General features: G+C 43.7%; 1 protein-coding gene and 1 pseudogene across 1 annotated transcript; one reads left to right on the top strand and one right to left on the bottom strand.

The window, feature by feature from the left end:
* Positions 1 to 1,293: 1,293 nt before the first annotated feature.
* On the bottom strand, positions 1,294 to 4,454 carry LOC133888746 (tRNA (cytosine(38)-C(5))-methyltransferase 2-like; annotated as a pseudogene).
* A 2,296-nt stretch (positions 4,455 to 6,750) lies between these two features.
* On the top strand, positions 6,751 to 12,736 carry LOC133915689 (putative cytochrome c oxidase subunit 5b-like). Its single transcript, XM_062358952.1, has 6 exons — positions 6,751 to 7,048; positions 7,146 to 7,225; positions 7,327 to 7,377; positions 11,886 to 11,952; positions 12,059 to 12,138; positions 12,281 to 12,736. Exons 1-6 carry the CDS (start codon positions 6,895 to 6,897, stop codon positions 12,344 to 12,346), a joined length of 498 nt encoding a protein of 165 aa, XP_062214936.1. The 5' UTR covers positions 6,751 to 6,894; the 3' UTR covers positions 12,347 to 12,736.
* Positions 12,737 to 17,587: the final 4,851 nt, after the last annotated feature.

Genomic DNA, 17,587 nt, shown 5'->3' on the forward strand with positions numbered 1-17,587 from the left:
TTGCCGCCCTAGGCAATTCAAGCCATTGATAAGCTCCGCCGTGCCTTCCTCTGGAGTGGTTCCGATTCAGTCTCTGGTGGACGATGCCTTGTTGCTTGGCCAAGAGTGTGCCGGCCTCTTTCCATGGGGGGTTTGGGACTTCATGATCTTACATTGCTTGGCTACGCGCTTCGGCTACGGTGGGAGTGGCTTCGCCGTGTCAATGATTCGCGTACTTGGGTTTCTCTACCGATGAAAGGTGACTACATCGTTACTGCTATGTTTGAAGCTTCGGTCTCTGTTGTCGTTGGAAATGGCCGCAAGGCGCTATTTTGGTCCGACAAATGGATCGAAGGAAGCGCAATTAAGCATTTGGCGCCAAATCTGTTCAATGCGGTCTCGATGCGCAATGTGAGGTCGCGAACGGTAGCTGATGCTCTGTGTAATCGTCGATGGGTTCGTGACATTGCTGGGGCCCTCTCGGTCACAGTTCTGATCGAGTTCCTGACAATATGGGATTTGTTGGAATCGGTTCAGTTAACTGAAGACCCTGACAGTTTCATCTGGTGCTGGTCTCCTAAACACCAGTACTCGTTGTCCTCTGCTTACAGGGCGTTTTTCCTTGGTCAGACAGAATTGCCGGGGGCAAAGCAACTGTGGAAGTCCAAGGCTCCTGCTAAGTGCAAGTTTTTTCTCTGGCTAGCTTTCTTCGATCGGTGTTGGACAAATGATCGCCTCCAACGTCATAGCCTTAGGAACGGAGGATCGTGCTCCCTCTGCGGTCAGGCTTCTGAAACCATTCACCACCTGCTGTTGGGTTGCGTTTTCAGTCGGGAAGTTTGGTTCAAATTGCTGAGAATGGTTCATCTTCAACATCTTGTTCCATCAGTTGACTCAGCCTTGGTCGATTGGTGGCTGATCTCGCGCAAACGGATAAACAAGAACATGCGTCAGGGCTTCGACTCTATGTTCATCTTGGCCTCGTGGAGCTTATGGAAGGAGAGAAATTGGCGTGTTTTCAATCAGTCTTCGATGCTGCCAGGCCAGTTGAGCTCCCTGATATGTGATGAAGCAAGAAACTGGGTGTCTGCCGGCAACGAAGGGTTGTTGTGCTTCACGCAGCAGCCATCTCCGGTCGCTTGCTACTCTAATGTTGTCTTCTGCTAACTTGTGTTTGTGTTCGTTTTCTAGGCTTTGTATGTGCCGGCTGTTTAGGCATTTTCCTTGCTAGTTGTTCCGTTTCTCGGCTCTGGCCGTGCCAGACAGTGAGCAGCGCGTGCTGTTTTCCTGTAACTCTGTCGTTTCTCCTCTTAATGAAATAACACGCCCAGGCGTGTTCTGAAAAAACATATGCCAGGAGGAAGGGCTAAACGCAGAAACAGCCTCCCTGCTCAATAGCAGGTTACATCCATGGCAGAGTTTCACCATGCATGTAGCGTCTTTGGGAGCGCAGGTGCAGCCTCCTCTTTGCAGTGTCCCCACCAGTAGATCAAACCGAAGTCCCCAAATCCTGCGGCATGCAAATCATTCAATGATTAAAATGAGCATGGTCGTCATACCAAAACAATCAGATTCAGAAGGTGGAGGACTGGAGACGAACACATTTAATCCCAAAAAGAAGTGCTTAAGAGAATACCATTCTTAGACACCAACCTTGGTTGAAGTATGACAAAATTTTGACCAACAGCAGAAAGCAGGCCAAAGTGTTTGTGTCAAGTAAAATGTCACCAGCTGGCTGACCGAGCTTCGCTATACCTCAGCAAACAAATAACACAACAAAGGACCCATAACTGCTACACTAAGACTATTGCCCAACATAGCATACCTGCAAAATGAGGATTTCACAAGTTACCTGGCAAGTGGCAATTACAGATCATTCAGATAGAGATTTCTTATTTCTAATAAAAAAATAACTGTATTGTTCATGTTCTTAAATGGATTTCAGTTCAAATGCTCCTGAAGTTCACTGAATTAAATCAGAAATGTAAAGTGGAAGTGAAACTCACTGTTGCATCAGGCTAATGTGATCCGGGAAGTAGAAACTTGAAGGGAAAGAATGCAAATTAGCGACCTGAAAAACCATATGAACAGCAAATGTAAATGATAGCCAGTGTAAGGATGTAAATATATGAAGTGTGAAAAAGCATCTACCTCTCGAGGGGTGTAAAACCGAAGGCTCAACTCCTTCAGGGAAGAAATTTCAAACTTCTGTTCAGGAACCTGTTTGAGGTTCTTCTCTTCAAGAACCTGATTGAGGTTCTAGTATTTGATGTAGGTTATCATAAAAGGTCATGACTCATGAAAAAAAAGATTTGCAGGCAACACCAGAGGATGTGTAAATGAGTGAAAACTAAACAAAAAGAGGAGTAGAACGAGTCTTACTTCAGGTGTAGCCAACAATGAGCCTGTCCCCTTCACATACGCTTTGATTCAGGGTATACAATATCTTGCAAATAGTCAAGGACTCATCAATCGTTACTAGAAACTAGTTATAAAGCATAAATGAAAATTACATAAAAAAAACTCCACTACAAGACTAACAAAAACATATTAAGAAGGTGATTCAGTATAAGGAAGAATTAAGGATACCCATAGCATTCCCCCACCATTCAATCAAGTTTAGTGGGACTCTGTAATCTTGCAAAACTGTTTCTCTTGGAATGCCTCCATCAGCCTCCTTAACTGCATAAGATAACAGTGCCGTTACTCATTACAACTAAATTGGTGAATGAGCTTCTTCAAAACTTCCTGTCAGTTTAAATATAAACATAGGGTGCAACTTACTGTCAAAGATGGTCAGTGAACAATCCTACTTACCAAGAAACTCTATTATTGGCTTACATACTAGCTCCAGCTCTTCTTCATCCTGGTCATGGCTGCTCTGTGATGTACTGTTCAATCTAAGGCTTAGCCAGAAGGGTATCCGGAGCAACTTGTTATTGACCGATGGATTTTGAAAACACATAGGTTCTTGTTTCGCCTGTATATACAAGTATTGCCATGTAATAACAGAATTGCTCAGTAAAATCCGGTGGTTTTGAAGTGATGAGCAAATGAAAAGGCATTGGAAAATAAGAGCTGTCAGAATGCCATGACACAGCCTAGACATGCTAAGATACTCAATGTTCTTACCAAACAAAAGTAGCAAGGTCTAGAATACGGGACACCAAACTGTAAGGGGCTTAGGATGAATTCTTGTGTATTAAAATTTAGACTTGAAAGGACCTCCAGCAACTGGCCATGTGTATCAGACACCTGACAAACGAATAAGGCACAGACTCATCCAGTGTAAAAATATTACGGTCAAAAACTAATCTTCAAAGAAAATTTATACCAACCTCAAATCCAACTACATTTTCCACAAACAACATTTGCGGAGGATAGCTCATGTTTTGCATGAGGTTAAGAATCTTGATGAACGAAAATGCATGAGCATCAGCTGAATGCTTCTGAAGTCCTACATGATGGTTCATCCATCAACCAAACTTGCAAAAAGGAGCAGATAGCACTACAATAAAGCTGTTCGAGAAGGAAACCTTGCCGTGTATGGCTGACATGGAGGAGAAAGAAGACATGCATGTGCCATGTATTTGTCTAGGTCGCTAGCGGTGAGTGTTTGAATGGTCCCCTATAGTTAGAGAATGATACAAATTGTTCGGTTAATAAAATTATCAGAGCACTGGTCAGCTAATTCACGTATCCAATCAAAATGTCTTAAAAATAGCATGAGAATAGAATGACAAGATCCTTCTGGAAGGCCGGTACATGAGCCAGGTGCATAACCATACAGAAATGAGAAAAGCAAGTGACCACTCTTCCCTTGCAAAGTTGATGAAGCTTGTCCTCATTTAGCTATTTAAGGACATCTCCATAGACCTTAGCTCGCTCGTAGCCCTAGTCAACTAACAATTCTGGTCACATTATCAAGCATACATGCGTAGAAGTTTGATTGCATAATGGCATTATCTGAAAATCTGGTGGCGCAAGGTGCAGCTAAGCTTATGAATCCTCACTGCTCGTCATAACTGCAATTTTTCGCCTTGGCATAATGGGTCAAGTCTAAATCTGTGCCAACCGCAAACCTGATTAAGCACAAATCAATTTCGCTTCGGTTTCAGGATTGCGATCGCGCAGAAGATTTTGGGGTGAGAGCGGAGCGCACCTGGCAGGGCGGTGTCCGAAGTTGAGCTCGTAGACGTCGTTGGCGACGTCATTGATGTCGAAGGCCTCCACCACCTCCGCCCGCACGCCTCACGCCATCAGCGAGAACCTCTGCGAGCACAGGACAGGAGGCGCCAAAACCCTAGCCACCGTTAGATTAGATAGGTGATGGGGCGAAGCTGGAGGGGAGAGCAGGTTCTTGGAAAAAAAGTTATCCCATGCCGCCGACCCAGCTTATCAGAAAAAAGCTATCCCAAACAGAACCCAAATAGGCTCTCAGATAATCGACGATGTGACTCATCAACAAGGTTTGAGCTCCGAATGGTCATTATTGCAGAAGCGGGGTGGCTCGCCGACCACCACTTTCATTATTTGCCGCCGGGCCCCATCTATGATGATGGGCGGGCATTTTCTTCAGCATTTGAGTGTGGTGAAGCTCCATACAAATGCACAAGTGACTAAGTGAGGCCCTTACAAAACTCATCTCTGATGCATGATACGCTTCAGAATTGTCTGTTAGAACTAAATTGCTGAACCTGTACCGATTTGTGATGCAGGATTAATCCAACAATCTTCCTCGTCACACATCAGATCCTAACAATCTATCCCGTCACACACAACACGTATGATCTGAAGATATTTTAAGCTCACCCGCAATCGTACGGCCATGAAAATGTTTTGGATTTGCCGACCTTAGTATGAGAAACGGTGACGTCTTAAGAGAGATTAATTATGACACTTAGAAATCTAAAATAAATTGGTATTAAAAATTTCACAAGATAAATCTATATCATTTTATATTTAAATATGATATAAATTTATCTAATATGTCTACTCTACCGTTTAAGAGTATTGCAATCTACTCTAATAAGATAAATTGTAACTATGTAAATGCAGAAACGTAATAATGTAAAGAGACAATCTCGGCACAAAGAATTTTTATCTTATGATATCGATGACATAAGTGTCACTCCTAGTTCACGTTGATGCTCCACAAAGGATGTGCTCTCGGTCATCAAGTCTCCTTCGGTCACGGTTCTTGAGCTACCAAGTCACCAAGACAAGATCTCAAACACGATGAGCCACTAAGCCGCTAAGACAAGATCTCACCACTATCCTCTCTTCCAGCCACTTGCCGTCGTGATCACTTCGAAGCTTGAGCCACCAAAGCAATGGTCTCCACGTCCCCATACACGTGTCTTACCACCACTCCACATCAAGTCGAAGGGTCAATAAGTTTGAGCTACCTAGGCCTAAGATGCCGGCGAGTCACCAAAACTCCAAGGTGTTGACATACTACTCGGTACAAGCTAGAATCACTCATTGATCTCTTCTTCAAGCTGCGTCACCTAGCTATAAATTCACAACGGACCATCTGGTGAGTTAAACATTCTCTTCTTTTTCCTAAAAATACTTTGGTGCAACTATCTCTGTGATCACTGCACTATCCGGTGAGTTGATCTTCATTCTTCCGCACTTGTAGTCACTCCAGAAAGAAATGCTCTGGTACTATACTCCGGTGTACACAAACTAAACACCGGACCTTCCGGTGGGTTCATATTTAATCTTCTGCACTCGCATTCTTCTTTGCAAGAAATGTTCCTGTGTTACCCTACGTAAATCACCGGACTATCCAGTGAGATCCTCAGCCTACTCCCCCTTTACTTGAACTATTCCGGTGAGTTCAGCACATGGAGCACCGAACTATACAGTGAGGCTACCTGCTTTTTGTGCACATTGCTCCCGTGAGTGCAAACTATTCCGTACTGGACTTTCTGGTGAGGTCAATTCTCTTGAGACTTCTCCAATTTAATCAAAATTTATTCGAGCAACGTTAACTTCTTAATGTATTACATTTATGAGATCTACTAACATATATTCTTGACAAACAAGGGGCAGCTGAACCGAGTGGTTCCTGGAGGCTGTCCCCAAGTGGGAGACCCGGGTTCGATCCCCGGCTCCCACCCCCGGAGGCGCCTCTCAGTCCCTTTGTGGCTGGAGGGTGTGGGCCTCCCCTTTAAAAAATATATTCTTGACAAACATGTTAGTTCTAATAAATATATTATCATTAATCACTAAAATCACAATCATAACCTAATAGGACTATTTTCACTACATTTAGATTCTGATACCACTTGTTAGAGTGCGCAACGGTTTGACGTAACTCACTACCCACAAGACAGTGCCCCAACTCATGTTTTAATGGATCTGCTAAATGCACAAGCCTAACCAGAGTCACGATCAAGGTCCTGAACCAATTCAACACAAAAGATTAACCTGATAGATAAGAGACCCTCCAACTTTTAATCGTATTTCTCTATCCTCAATTTTCAATGTGAAACTAAATCTAACCTATTGAAAAAATTAATCTATGACCATAAAAGAGTAACCAGAACAATTGTAACTTATGTTTCAAAGGAAAAAGGAGTGGTCGCGGAGAAGGAGAGAGAAGATCGGTGAGTTTTTTTTTTCTTTCTAATCTACTATGCTGTGGCACCCATCTTAGGTAGAAGAAGAGTTCCAAACATTAGAGCAAAATGACAAACATTGGAGGATGCGCCCTCGCCTCAGACCCGATCTCGTCCGTCCATCACCTCTCGCACGAACCTCATCGCACCAACCCACCTCCGCCGCCCTAGCATTTCCCCTCCCCGTCGTCTCCATCCCCGGGTCAAACCAAATCGAGCTCACCTCTCCATTTCCGCCTCCTCGGCCGCCGCCACCCACGAGAGAGCCTCGACCCCACCCGCAGCCATGTGGCGTCGCCTTCAAACCCTAGCCCCCGCGCTGCGGCGGGCCGCCGCCGCCGCCGCCGCCGCCCCTGCGGCACCCGCCTCCTCTGCTGCCCGCACCGCCCCGCTCTCCTCGGCCGCGGCTGCCTTCCGCCGCACAAGCCCGCTACTCTCAGGTGAGCCCGCCCCCGCTTGGATCTCGTGTTATCTGGCGGCATCGGGCGCTGATGATCGGTTTGGTGGTGGTGGTGGTGGTGGGTTCGCTTTGTGCAGGAGACAAGCCGGCGACGGTGGAGGACGTCATGCCCATCGCCACGGGGCTTGAGCGCGAGGAGCTCGAGGCTGAGCTACAGGTGAGACGGCTCGGACTTTTTTGGGGTTCCGTTGTGGGCTGCTGGTTGATTCGGTTCGTGAAAATGGGTTCTGAATCCTCGATCTGGTTTGGTTTTTGCAGGGTAAGAAGCGGTTCGACATGGATCCTCCCGTCGGTCCCTTCGGTACCAAGGTGAGGTGGCTGTCGAACATTTGATTGTTATTTTTGTTGTTTTGAATCTGAGATCATGTTATGCACGGCGGCTAATTAGAGTAATTTGGTGCATTATTTATTGGTAGTCTAATGAAATGACTGGGATGAATATTCCTGAGTTGATCATGTTCTGGACTTTTGGTAAATTGCTTGTAAGTGATCAGATTTGTGTTGCCCTCCAAACCTTCGACATTGTTGTTAGAGGGGAAATGCAGTATGTTATGTTGTTTTTGGTGCCTCATTTGTTGGTACTCATATTTTTTCTGTCAGATTGTAATATGCTCTGATATAAATCCTGTTTACCAGTATAACGTTGTTTTACAAAATTTTGTGTTGTGTTCATTGTGTCTACTGTAGCATCGATGGCTGTTCCAATTTTTCTGCTAAATGATTGTTAGTACTGTTGGTGCAATTGTGCAAATCATTCATATCTTCCTAGCTAATTTAATGATTAGTTCTGTGAGCCTGCTTGCCTGTTTCATGGGGAATTACTTTCATCATATTAGATGGATCATTTTTGTTTCAAATTCCCATGCATTAACACCATGTGTGATATAGTACACAGTAAAGTCTGCTCAATATCATATTATACTTGGTCACTTGGAAACATAGTTGTTACGGTGATGTGGTGAGGCGCAGCGACCCACCACCTTCACACCTTTACAACGTTTATGTCGCGCGGTGTGGCGACGCCATACACACATCGCCGTGGCAAATACACACATCATACACGCATCACGATCTACCACTACCAATCACTAAAACACTACAGTGTACAGACCTTAGTACCTTACTAGAACAGAGCTAGAACTAGAGTACAAACCATAGTTGTTCAGAACAGTGTAGAGAGAAGCAGACCTTAACCACACTGTGAAGAATCTAAAACAATAAAACTGGTGCATTAGCCAAACAAAAGCCCATGAGCCCACTAAACCAGCCCACTACTTCCCATTCTTTGCCCTAGCAGTAAAGTTTCCCCTTCCCCGTCGTCTCCACGAGCTGTACAAGCAGTCGCCACCTCTTCTCCCTTCCCCCTCCTCTCCAGGCAGCGTCCATCCTCCCTCTCCTCTCTTCCCCCTACTCTCCAGGCAGCCAGAGAGTGGCGGGCTGGGCGACGGGTGGGCGGATCAGTAGCAGGGGCTAATGGCGCCACGGCAAGGCGGAGATCCCAGATCCGGCGGGGGAGATCTAGGCGGAGGACTAGGCAAACGCCATACTCGCTGGAGCCATGGCATCAGTGTGGTCACCGTTGATTTTCCACCACAGTGCTATAGCGTCGCCATAGTGACGATACACCGATGCCTTCAAACTATGCTTAGAAATACAATCACATTCAAAGTTCCATATTATATCTACATCTACGTGAGTAAATGCCTGCCTAGACTGACTCAAATTATTGATGTATATGCATGGTAAAATGCTTCCTTTTCTATTTCAAGCTGTTTTTATGGGATACGCCATTGGGCTATGCCCTTCGCCTAGCCACGCTGGAATGTGGAAATAAAAATGCAATGACGGGAGACTAATAGAATTGTGAGATGCACTTGCTTTACTTCAGAACATCTGTACATTTTTGTGCAAAAGAAAAACCGAATATTTAATAGCTGGTGTTTTATCTTGGCAATGTTGTTATTATACAGTTTTATTGCAGAGAGACATTGTGCACACTGACGCCACTAATTATTAACTTCATAAGTATTGTATGGCAGTAAGAGTTTGTTATCAACAATTATGTTTTGGAATGTTATATGGTGGTGTAAAAGCTTGATGGTTCAGCTGTTGGTGTAAATGATTTATGTTTTAATCCCATCTTCCAGTTCAACTTAAGACCCCTTTCTGTTAAGTAATTTTGTGTCCTGGTTGGCCCGGTTGTGATATGTACCACTGCTTTAATATCACAGCTTGTAAGATCCATTTTTTGGATCACAACTTGTAAGATTCATTTTATGGATCACAGCTTGTAAGATTCTGATTACGTGTTGTAGAACGTCCTTGTATAACTCTGAGTTCAAGTCCACTTATTCAACTTTCTTGTTCTTTGAGCTGTAACATTAATATTGCTATCTCAAGGTTGTAAATCACCATGCCGATGTTAGTTTCTTGCTAGGGTAAACACTCTAGTCTTGTGTTATCATCCACCCAAAATAGGCACATGTGCTATCATCTGGGAAGGTGTTCACCTTGCTTCCAGTGTTTAAATGTGGTGGCCGCCTAGGAACTTGGTGGCACCCAATCGCCATGCCTTCGGCACACTAGGCCCTGGTGCTGCCTAGTCGAGTGATGGATCCTTAGGTGGCTTGTGGTGATCCTTGGCCGACTGCATGCCATGACGGAATGAGGGTGTGACGACACACCAAAGAGAGGAGCGGTGTAGAGGGATAGGGGTGGTGTCACAGGAGGAGCACATGGGGAGATAGAGAATGGAGGAGGTGATAGGGAAGGAGGAGAATAATGAAGAGATAATTTCATGTGTTCCACTAAATGTTAACGAAATTCTTGATTTGCCACTGAAAAAATAATGGTCCCTTCCATGCCATTACTTAATTTTTTCCTTTCCCTTTGTGCCATTGCCGTCATAATGGAGGTGACGGCAGTGACACAGAAGGGATGAAAAAACTTAATTTTTCATCCCCTGTGTGCCACTACCATAACCTTCGTTATGATGGCAATGGCACTTAAGGGATAAAAAAACTAAATTGGTGGCATGGAAGGGGCCATGATTTTTTCAGCGGCATATCGAGAATTTTGTTAACATTCAGTGGCACATAGGGAATTATCTTAATAATGAAGGAGACGACGTTGAATCGAATAGCTGTGGGAGAACGTGGCTGTGGGACTAGGGTTAGGTTGGGTCTTCTGGGACTATGAGGCAGCTAAGGCCCATATGAGGGTATAATGGGGCACTAGGCTTATTACTCTTCCTTCCACCTCACACCCAGTCGTTGCCACTTAGGGGTGGATAATGAGCCATCTCGGATTAGCTCATTATGCTAATGAGCTGCCTCGGCTTGGCTCGGCTCCTTTTGGAACCGAGCTAAAAGATAGGCTCGACCCGGCTTGGTCCAGCTCGCGAGCTAGCTTGTTAGGCTCGCAAGCCAGACATAGTCGGTCCACAGAAGTCATCGACACGGCCCTGCTTGCTGCGATGTCGTGTATTGCACTAACACCATTTGTGAGCCCATCCACCTTCATCAGCTCCCAGATCTGCTTCGGAGTGGCAACTGCATCAACACCAATTGGATAGACACAGATTCAGCACAACGATTAAGAAACAAATGTGCAATTGCCCACAACAATGTGATAGATGACACAATCAGATCATGGAACCTGACAATGTGACAGACATCACAATTAGACCCCACATGACCACATCGGGCGTCAAGGGTTGGGTGGTGCGATGTCGAGGGCTCTAGGCGGCATGACGTGCCAACGTTGAGGGCTCCAGATAGCATGTTGTCGAGGGCTGGAGGCGACAGTGGCTAGGGAAAAGGGCGCTGCCGATGCGTCGAGTGACTCACGCAGAGCTATGGCGTGGTCACATGGAGCAGTGTTTATTAGGCCTCAAGCATCGGGTGGGCTGACTAACTAGGCCTGGCTTGCTAGGCTAGCGAGCTGGCTCACGAGATGGCTCGGGCCTCAGCTTGTTACAAAATACAACGAGCTGATCCGAGCCGAGCCGAGTTGGCTCGCGAAGCTCGCTTTTTGTCCACCCCTATTCCCACTTTCTTCTTCCTACTTCTCTGGCTTCCTCCCTCCTCCCTTCTGTCTGTTGTGCTCCCTGCCATGGAGAATAGTTGAGCCACCTAGGTGGGCTGGGAAATGAGCCTGACCACCCACCTACCGCCTAGCTCTTCTTTAAACACTGCTTGTTTCTTGGAAAATAGTTGTTCCTTTCTCACTGAAATTCTAGAATTGTTGTAGATCATGTGTAAATTTGTTGAGCTGCAGGTATATTTTATGGAAAGCTAGTGATATGATCATCAGATAGTGTATTGCATAATGAAATTGTGAATACTTTAAATTCAGATTACTTGGCAGAGATGAAGCTTTTAAATTTGAGCCTTTATGGAAACTTATATTTCATCAGCGCTGATGCCATCAAAAGTTTTCTTTTATTGTATTCTCATTATGTCCTTTCTAGTTTTCTCAAACACCTGTACACTAATATTGGGTGTTTATCACTTCGCAGTGCTGTTCCACTTACCCTTTTGCTTTTGCTTTTGCATCTGAAACTATGTACAGATTCCCCCTTTTTTATTTTGCGTAAATGCTGCTCCACAGTTTTAAGTTACAGTTTGTGTTGCAATACCTCATGGACTGTTATAATATTTGGATATGTGTCTTATTCTGTTAATGGGGTGTTGGATTTAAACATGAGAATTTTAGTTGTTCTATCCTCCTCTTAACTTAATTCGAGCTCATAAGTATTACGCACTGTGTTATTCATCTGTGATATTCATCATTTCACGTTGATGATGCACCTGCAGGAGGAACCAGCTGTCATCGAGTCTTACTATAACAAGAGGATAGTTGGTTGCCCTGGTGGTGAAGGAGGTAACTCAGTGTTGTCCTAGCCATTTCTTTTGTTGCGCAAACTATCTGGCCGGTAAGTGACAATTGACTTGATTTTCTTTCCCCTTTTCACCTTTTTTGTTTGCAGAGGATGAACATGACGTTGTATGGTTCTGGTTGGAAAAAGATAAGCCGCATGAGTGTCCAGTCTGCTCGCAATATTTTGTGGTAATTGAAATCGCCAAATCGTTGATTGGCATATTATTAATTTATTTGCAATCTGCAATATACAGCAGTAGCACATGCTGCCAAGCTGTATTGATCTGCTAGTGTTCATTAACAGAGCTGTTTGGTTGCTTGCCTTGTACAGCTTAAGGTCATTGGTGATGGTGGAGATCCAGATGGGCATGATGATGACGATAACACACATCACTAAGGATGCCTTGTGGTTCTGAAAATAAGAATTTGATGAGGCAGACAATTTTACTTGCACTTTTTTAGCACAAGGGTACCAGACTGCTCTACATCGTCCTTGTTTTTATAAATATACATTTGGCCATCAAGCAGGTGGTAGTTTTCGCCTAGGGATTTTTTGTCCAAACAAATAACTTTTCCAGAGTTGACCTGTGCATTTCTTTCAGAGCATCATCGAAAAAAAGATGACTGTTGGATTGTTTTCTGTTGTTGCCTAATGGGCCATCGGATGTGATGGACATGTAATACAGTCATGCAACACACTTATTTCTCTGCTTAGTGTGGCGGGCAGTTTTCCAACAGCCTTTCTTTCAGAGCATCATCGAATAAAAGATGACTGTGTTAGATCTTCGATGAATCTCAAACCAGACTTGCTATGACTACGAGAGTGCTTATTATGCATTATTTCCATCCTTATGCTCTAAATAATTCTGGCATTCTGTGGCAATCTCCATGTCATTTTCCTAGCGCTAATGAGTAATGGGTACAGCTTGTGGTATATACTTGCTACTTTTATTCATACTAAGCACTGATGTAAATTTATTTTGCGGGTAAAGTTATTCTATCAATGGTTCTAACTCCTGACCTGTTTTCATCCTGAATTGTGATTTGTTATTGAACTTCGATACATCAGATGGCGTAGAATGGTTTTACTTGACCTCAGTCAAGATCAGTGCAAACGCCCGTTCAACTTCAGAATATCACGGCTATTTCGACAACAAAGACTGTGCGAGTCAGAAGGTTGGGTGATGCTAATATTTCCTGTACCGTGAACTATAAAAAAAGGCACTTGTACCGTGAATTATTGGAATTTTTTAAATAATATTGTTATTGGAAAATTAAAAAAAAACCAGTTTATGGAAAATTGCCAAATAGCATTCTATCGGCAGCTGAAATGCCGACTAGCACCATGTTAGTATTTCGCTTGCCGATAGGCCTATTGTCGGCATTTCGCTTACTGACTGAGAGTTCTATCAGCATGGGCTCTTGCCGACAGGACTTCTTAGCCTCTGGTGGGTTGACATGCCTGTCTGCTTTATTGACAGGCCCTAGTTAACAAACCAGATACCAAAAATTATTTATTTTTATTTTTTTTAACAACCTTTATGTTTTTAACCATATTTACTTTTTAACAACCTTTAATTCTTTTGCCAGCACATTTTCGTAACTTGATGTTCTTTTCTTCCATGTTCTCTTGCTTACAGAGTGAAGAGATCTTATTCAAGTACTCGCGATAAAGATATGTCCAACAATATTTGTATTCTTCAGATACTCCTTCCTCGGTAAAGCGTTTGAGGGGCGATATCTCTGAGAAAAATTCTGGGTTATTTGGAATGCAAGAGGAGTTTCATACACACCTATAAGCCAAAAGGATTTAGTCGAGCAGAAAACAATTTAAAGTGGAATCACCCAACAGGAATAGTTGAATATGATATTTTTATTCGCGCAAACAACATACACGATAGCATATATGGTATACTTATCCTTCAAGCGCGCATGCTCCTCTTGAATGCGTTTGAGCTCAGCCTCCTTCCTCTCATCTGCTTCTATTTGATGTAATCGTCTCCATACTGCCTAGTGCTCCTTGTGGAGTAGGAACACATCTGCTAACTCTGCTCAATATCCACCTATTGTATGAAGTAATAGAGTGGTGGTGGAGACTAGCAACGGAGAACAAAATTATCAGTGGTAAGTGACAGGTAGTTGTGATATAGTCTAGCCATTGGTGTATACCTGGCGGTAGCCACCATGGATGCTGCCCTCCGGTGGGTCGTACTTGTAGTTCGAACATATGAAGAATCTCCTATCATAGGTGTCCGAGAAGTCACTGGACTTCTTCATCTTACAAAAGTCTCCACATCAGCACATCAAAAATTCAACCCCAGCAGGTGTAGTAGGCATCATATATTTCTTTAGGAGAGGATCAGAGACCATTTTAGTGGGAGTATAAGAAGTGGACTCATGGACTACTATTTATACTGAAAATGCGTGTTGGTTTATGGACTGAGTCCATGGTGAATAGTTGGGACAAGGAATTGATTCCTACACCTGGAGCGGTCTAAAAAGCTTATGTTTGCAAAGGTTACCTCTAAAAAACCTACTTCTAAAAACCCTATGTCTGAAAAGGCTATGTCTGAAAAACCTACATCTAAAAAGCCTACGTCTGAAATGCCTACCTCTGAAAAATCTACCTCTAAAAAGGTTATATATAAAAAGGCTATAGTTGAAAAAACTAGATCTGAAAAGTCTACATCTGAGAAGGCAATGTCTAGAATGCTTAAGCCTGAAAAGCCCACATCTGAAAAGCCCAAGACAAGCGCCATTTAATGTTAGATTTACCGTTGTACTTAAGGTTTAATGTTAGATTTACCGTTGTACTTAAGATTTACCATTATATATAGGGTTTAAGGTTATGATTAGTGTACGACGTAGGATTTACTACCAGAATAGAGTTCTCTTCCTCCCCATGCATCTAAAAAAGGTTCCCCTGATTTTCAACCGAAGCCATACGACTCAATGGCGACTAGAGGTGGGAGAGGCTGAGGATCAAGGGCTACGGGGAGGGCACCGATGAGACGACCGAGTTTCTTTAGTCCTAGTTCCTATGATGTGCCACTCAACAACTTCCTCGCTTGTAACTTGCGTTCCTGTTCTTACCGTTGACACCCTCGTTGGTGCTCTTGATGTGCCTCCTACCATTAGCACACTTCCTCCATCCTAATCTCGTACTTACATTTGGTTTTAACCTCTTTGATGTATCCCCCATTGTAAGGTAGCCTCACCATGTTGATCCATTCCTTAAAATAACAAGGATGTGGAAGATAAATGTAACATTGGGTATTCTTCTTAATATAAAGTTCGGAGGTGCAAACGAAGTGAAAAAAAAAGAACGCACCATAAAATCACCATCAAGATTTGAACACATGAAGAACCGTTTACCAAAAGTCTACACATCGAAAGATGTAGACATCTGAGCTCCGTTACCACACCAGTAGAATGGATGTTCATGCCAGTATGCCACTCCCATGTGGTGGTTCCTCCAAGAATCCATGATGCTGTCCTCCGTCTGCTTTGCACTACTCTTCCTCCTCTTCTCTCACGCGCGTTACTCTACTATGCTCACCAGAAAGCGAAACTGGTTGGCGCCGCGGGCATTAATATAGGGGTACCTGTCGGCACTTGTTGTGCCAACAGGGTCTATCGGCATACCGGCCGCCGACATGTACCCCAGTCGCATTGCCCACGCAATAAAAGCTGGGGCCCACCACCAATTGAAGCAACATATGATGATACAGGCATGCCTATAGGCGAAATACCAACATGGTGCTGGTCGGTATTTTGGTTGCCCACATGATACTATTTTGCCAATTTTCCATAAATAGATATTATTTTTACAATTTTTCAATAAAAAAATATTATTTAAAAAAATTCTGGACTATCGGGAGATAGCCAAAGGCCAGCTCAGTTGGCATAAATGGGCGAACACAACATAGCCCTTGGATTGGAATACGATACCAGCCCCTTTGCAACATTGACTATTGAGCACAAGTAAAACTGTTCACAACATTCAGCCAAAAAAAAAGTTATGCACTATTTGTTCCTCGTCGATTACGTGTCACGACAGCATGAGTTGCACAACAAACTCGGTTTCGACGAATGAGAAGGCTTGCAAAAAAAAGGGGATAATCTTCTTATCTTTGTTCCATTCTTTCCATCACCTTTTCCAATTCTTGCAAAAAGGTCTCTTTTATCATGTGTAATGTGAACGATAATACACTTATTTTTCCTGGCTGGCTGCAGTACCCCATTTGAGTTGCTAATTGGTCTGCCTTCTCAGTTGGTTACAGCTCCTCAGCGATACCAAAAGGAAAAAAGATCAGCACTTTTCTGCACTTCATACTACCAAACTTCTGCTAACTTCTTTTAACAGCACAAACATCAACTCATGCACTGTCAGTTATGGGTTACACATGCCACACATATGCTACCTACACACATCTAATTCTTCCATTTATGGCCAAGTTTCAATCGTGCCAATTATGCCGCGATATTCCTTGCACTGCGGAAAATCTCAGAGAATTCCATGCCAGCGAGGTGATTGGTGATGCCAAGTAAGTGGTGTTTCTTCGACAGTTTAGTGTGACGAGGACGCGCGCTGGATTTGGGAGCTCTATAGTGGATGTACTTGCTGCTCGTTAAAAGAAAATACGCTCTAGGAGAGATGTTCTGCCCATGCTCCGCCGCTGGTGGCAGATCATCAGCGGCTAAGGCGGCGGCGACACGACACAGGCAAATAATTCAGTATAAAGCAGATCGGATTCTTGACTAGGTAGGTGACTTCTGAAGTGTTTTGTAGTTCGATCTTTGCAAATAGTAGTGCTGTCTAGCCGTTTGATGTTCTTCCTACCCTCTTTCCTTTTTTAGCTTCTGTACGTACTGAACTTTCATGTGGTGTACATGAATTGACATTTTGTGCTAGGATATGGTATTCTCTAAGTTTGCGAGAAAAGAAAAGTAAGAATGAAAAAAAAATTGTGTCTGAATTCTCCTATTCCGTAAGCTTCCAGCTAGTGTTCTAGTGATTTAGAATAGTCGCAAATATACGTGAAAAGAAGGGCGCCAAGAACAGAAGAGAAATTACCGCCGTGTTGTTGACTATGAATCCGATGATGTGGACAAGTTCATTCTCTCATTTCATATCATGTTACGTTCAGGCATTTGTTTGTGGAATAGGAGGATTAGGGGCTGTTTTGAATTCAGTCCAGGACGCCCGTCAAATCCTTGGCGAAAGATTCGGTCGCCGCGGAATCGCTGCGCGTGGGCGCAAATTTACACTGGCGCGGGTGCCGAACTAAGCAGCGGCCCTCACGAGCGTGGACATGCCAATTTTAGCAGGGCTGGCGTCAGAGATGAACCAAACAAGCCCTACCTTATTCTTTGGCCTCTTCACATTTACAAGGGACATGAAGTTTTATTTTGTCATTTCAGTGACCTAAGGCTCGTGATTCTTCTTCTTTTTGGGATACAAGGCATATATACTTAAGTGGTAAATAGTAGTTAATGGAAATGAGCACCATGCATACTTCCTTTCATGTGAAGAAAAGTGTGATACAATAGTTTTATACACATGCTCATATTCTGTTGGAATTTTCTTTTACTTTTTCCCTAATTCAGTGCATCCAGATGGAGTTACTGCTAGCAG

The sequence above is a fragment of the Phragmites australis genome, chromosome 1 (assembly GCF_958298935.1).
Source record: "Phragmites australis chromosome 1, lpPhrAust1.1, whole genome shotgun sequence".
Lineage (NCBI taxonomy): Eukaryota > Viridiplantae > Streptophyta > Magnoliopsida > Poales > Poaceae > Phragmites > Phragmites australis.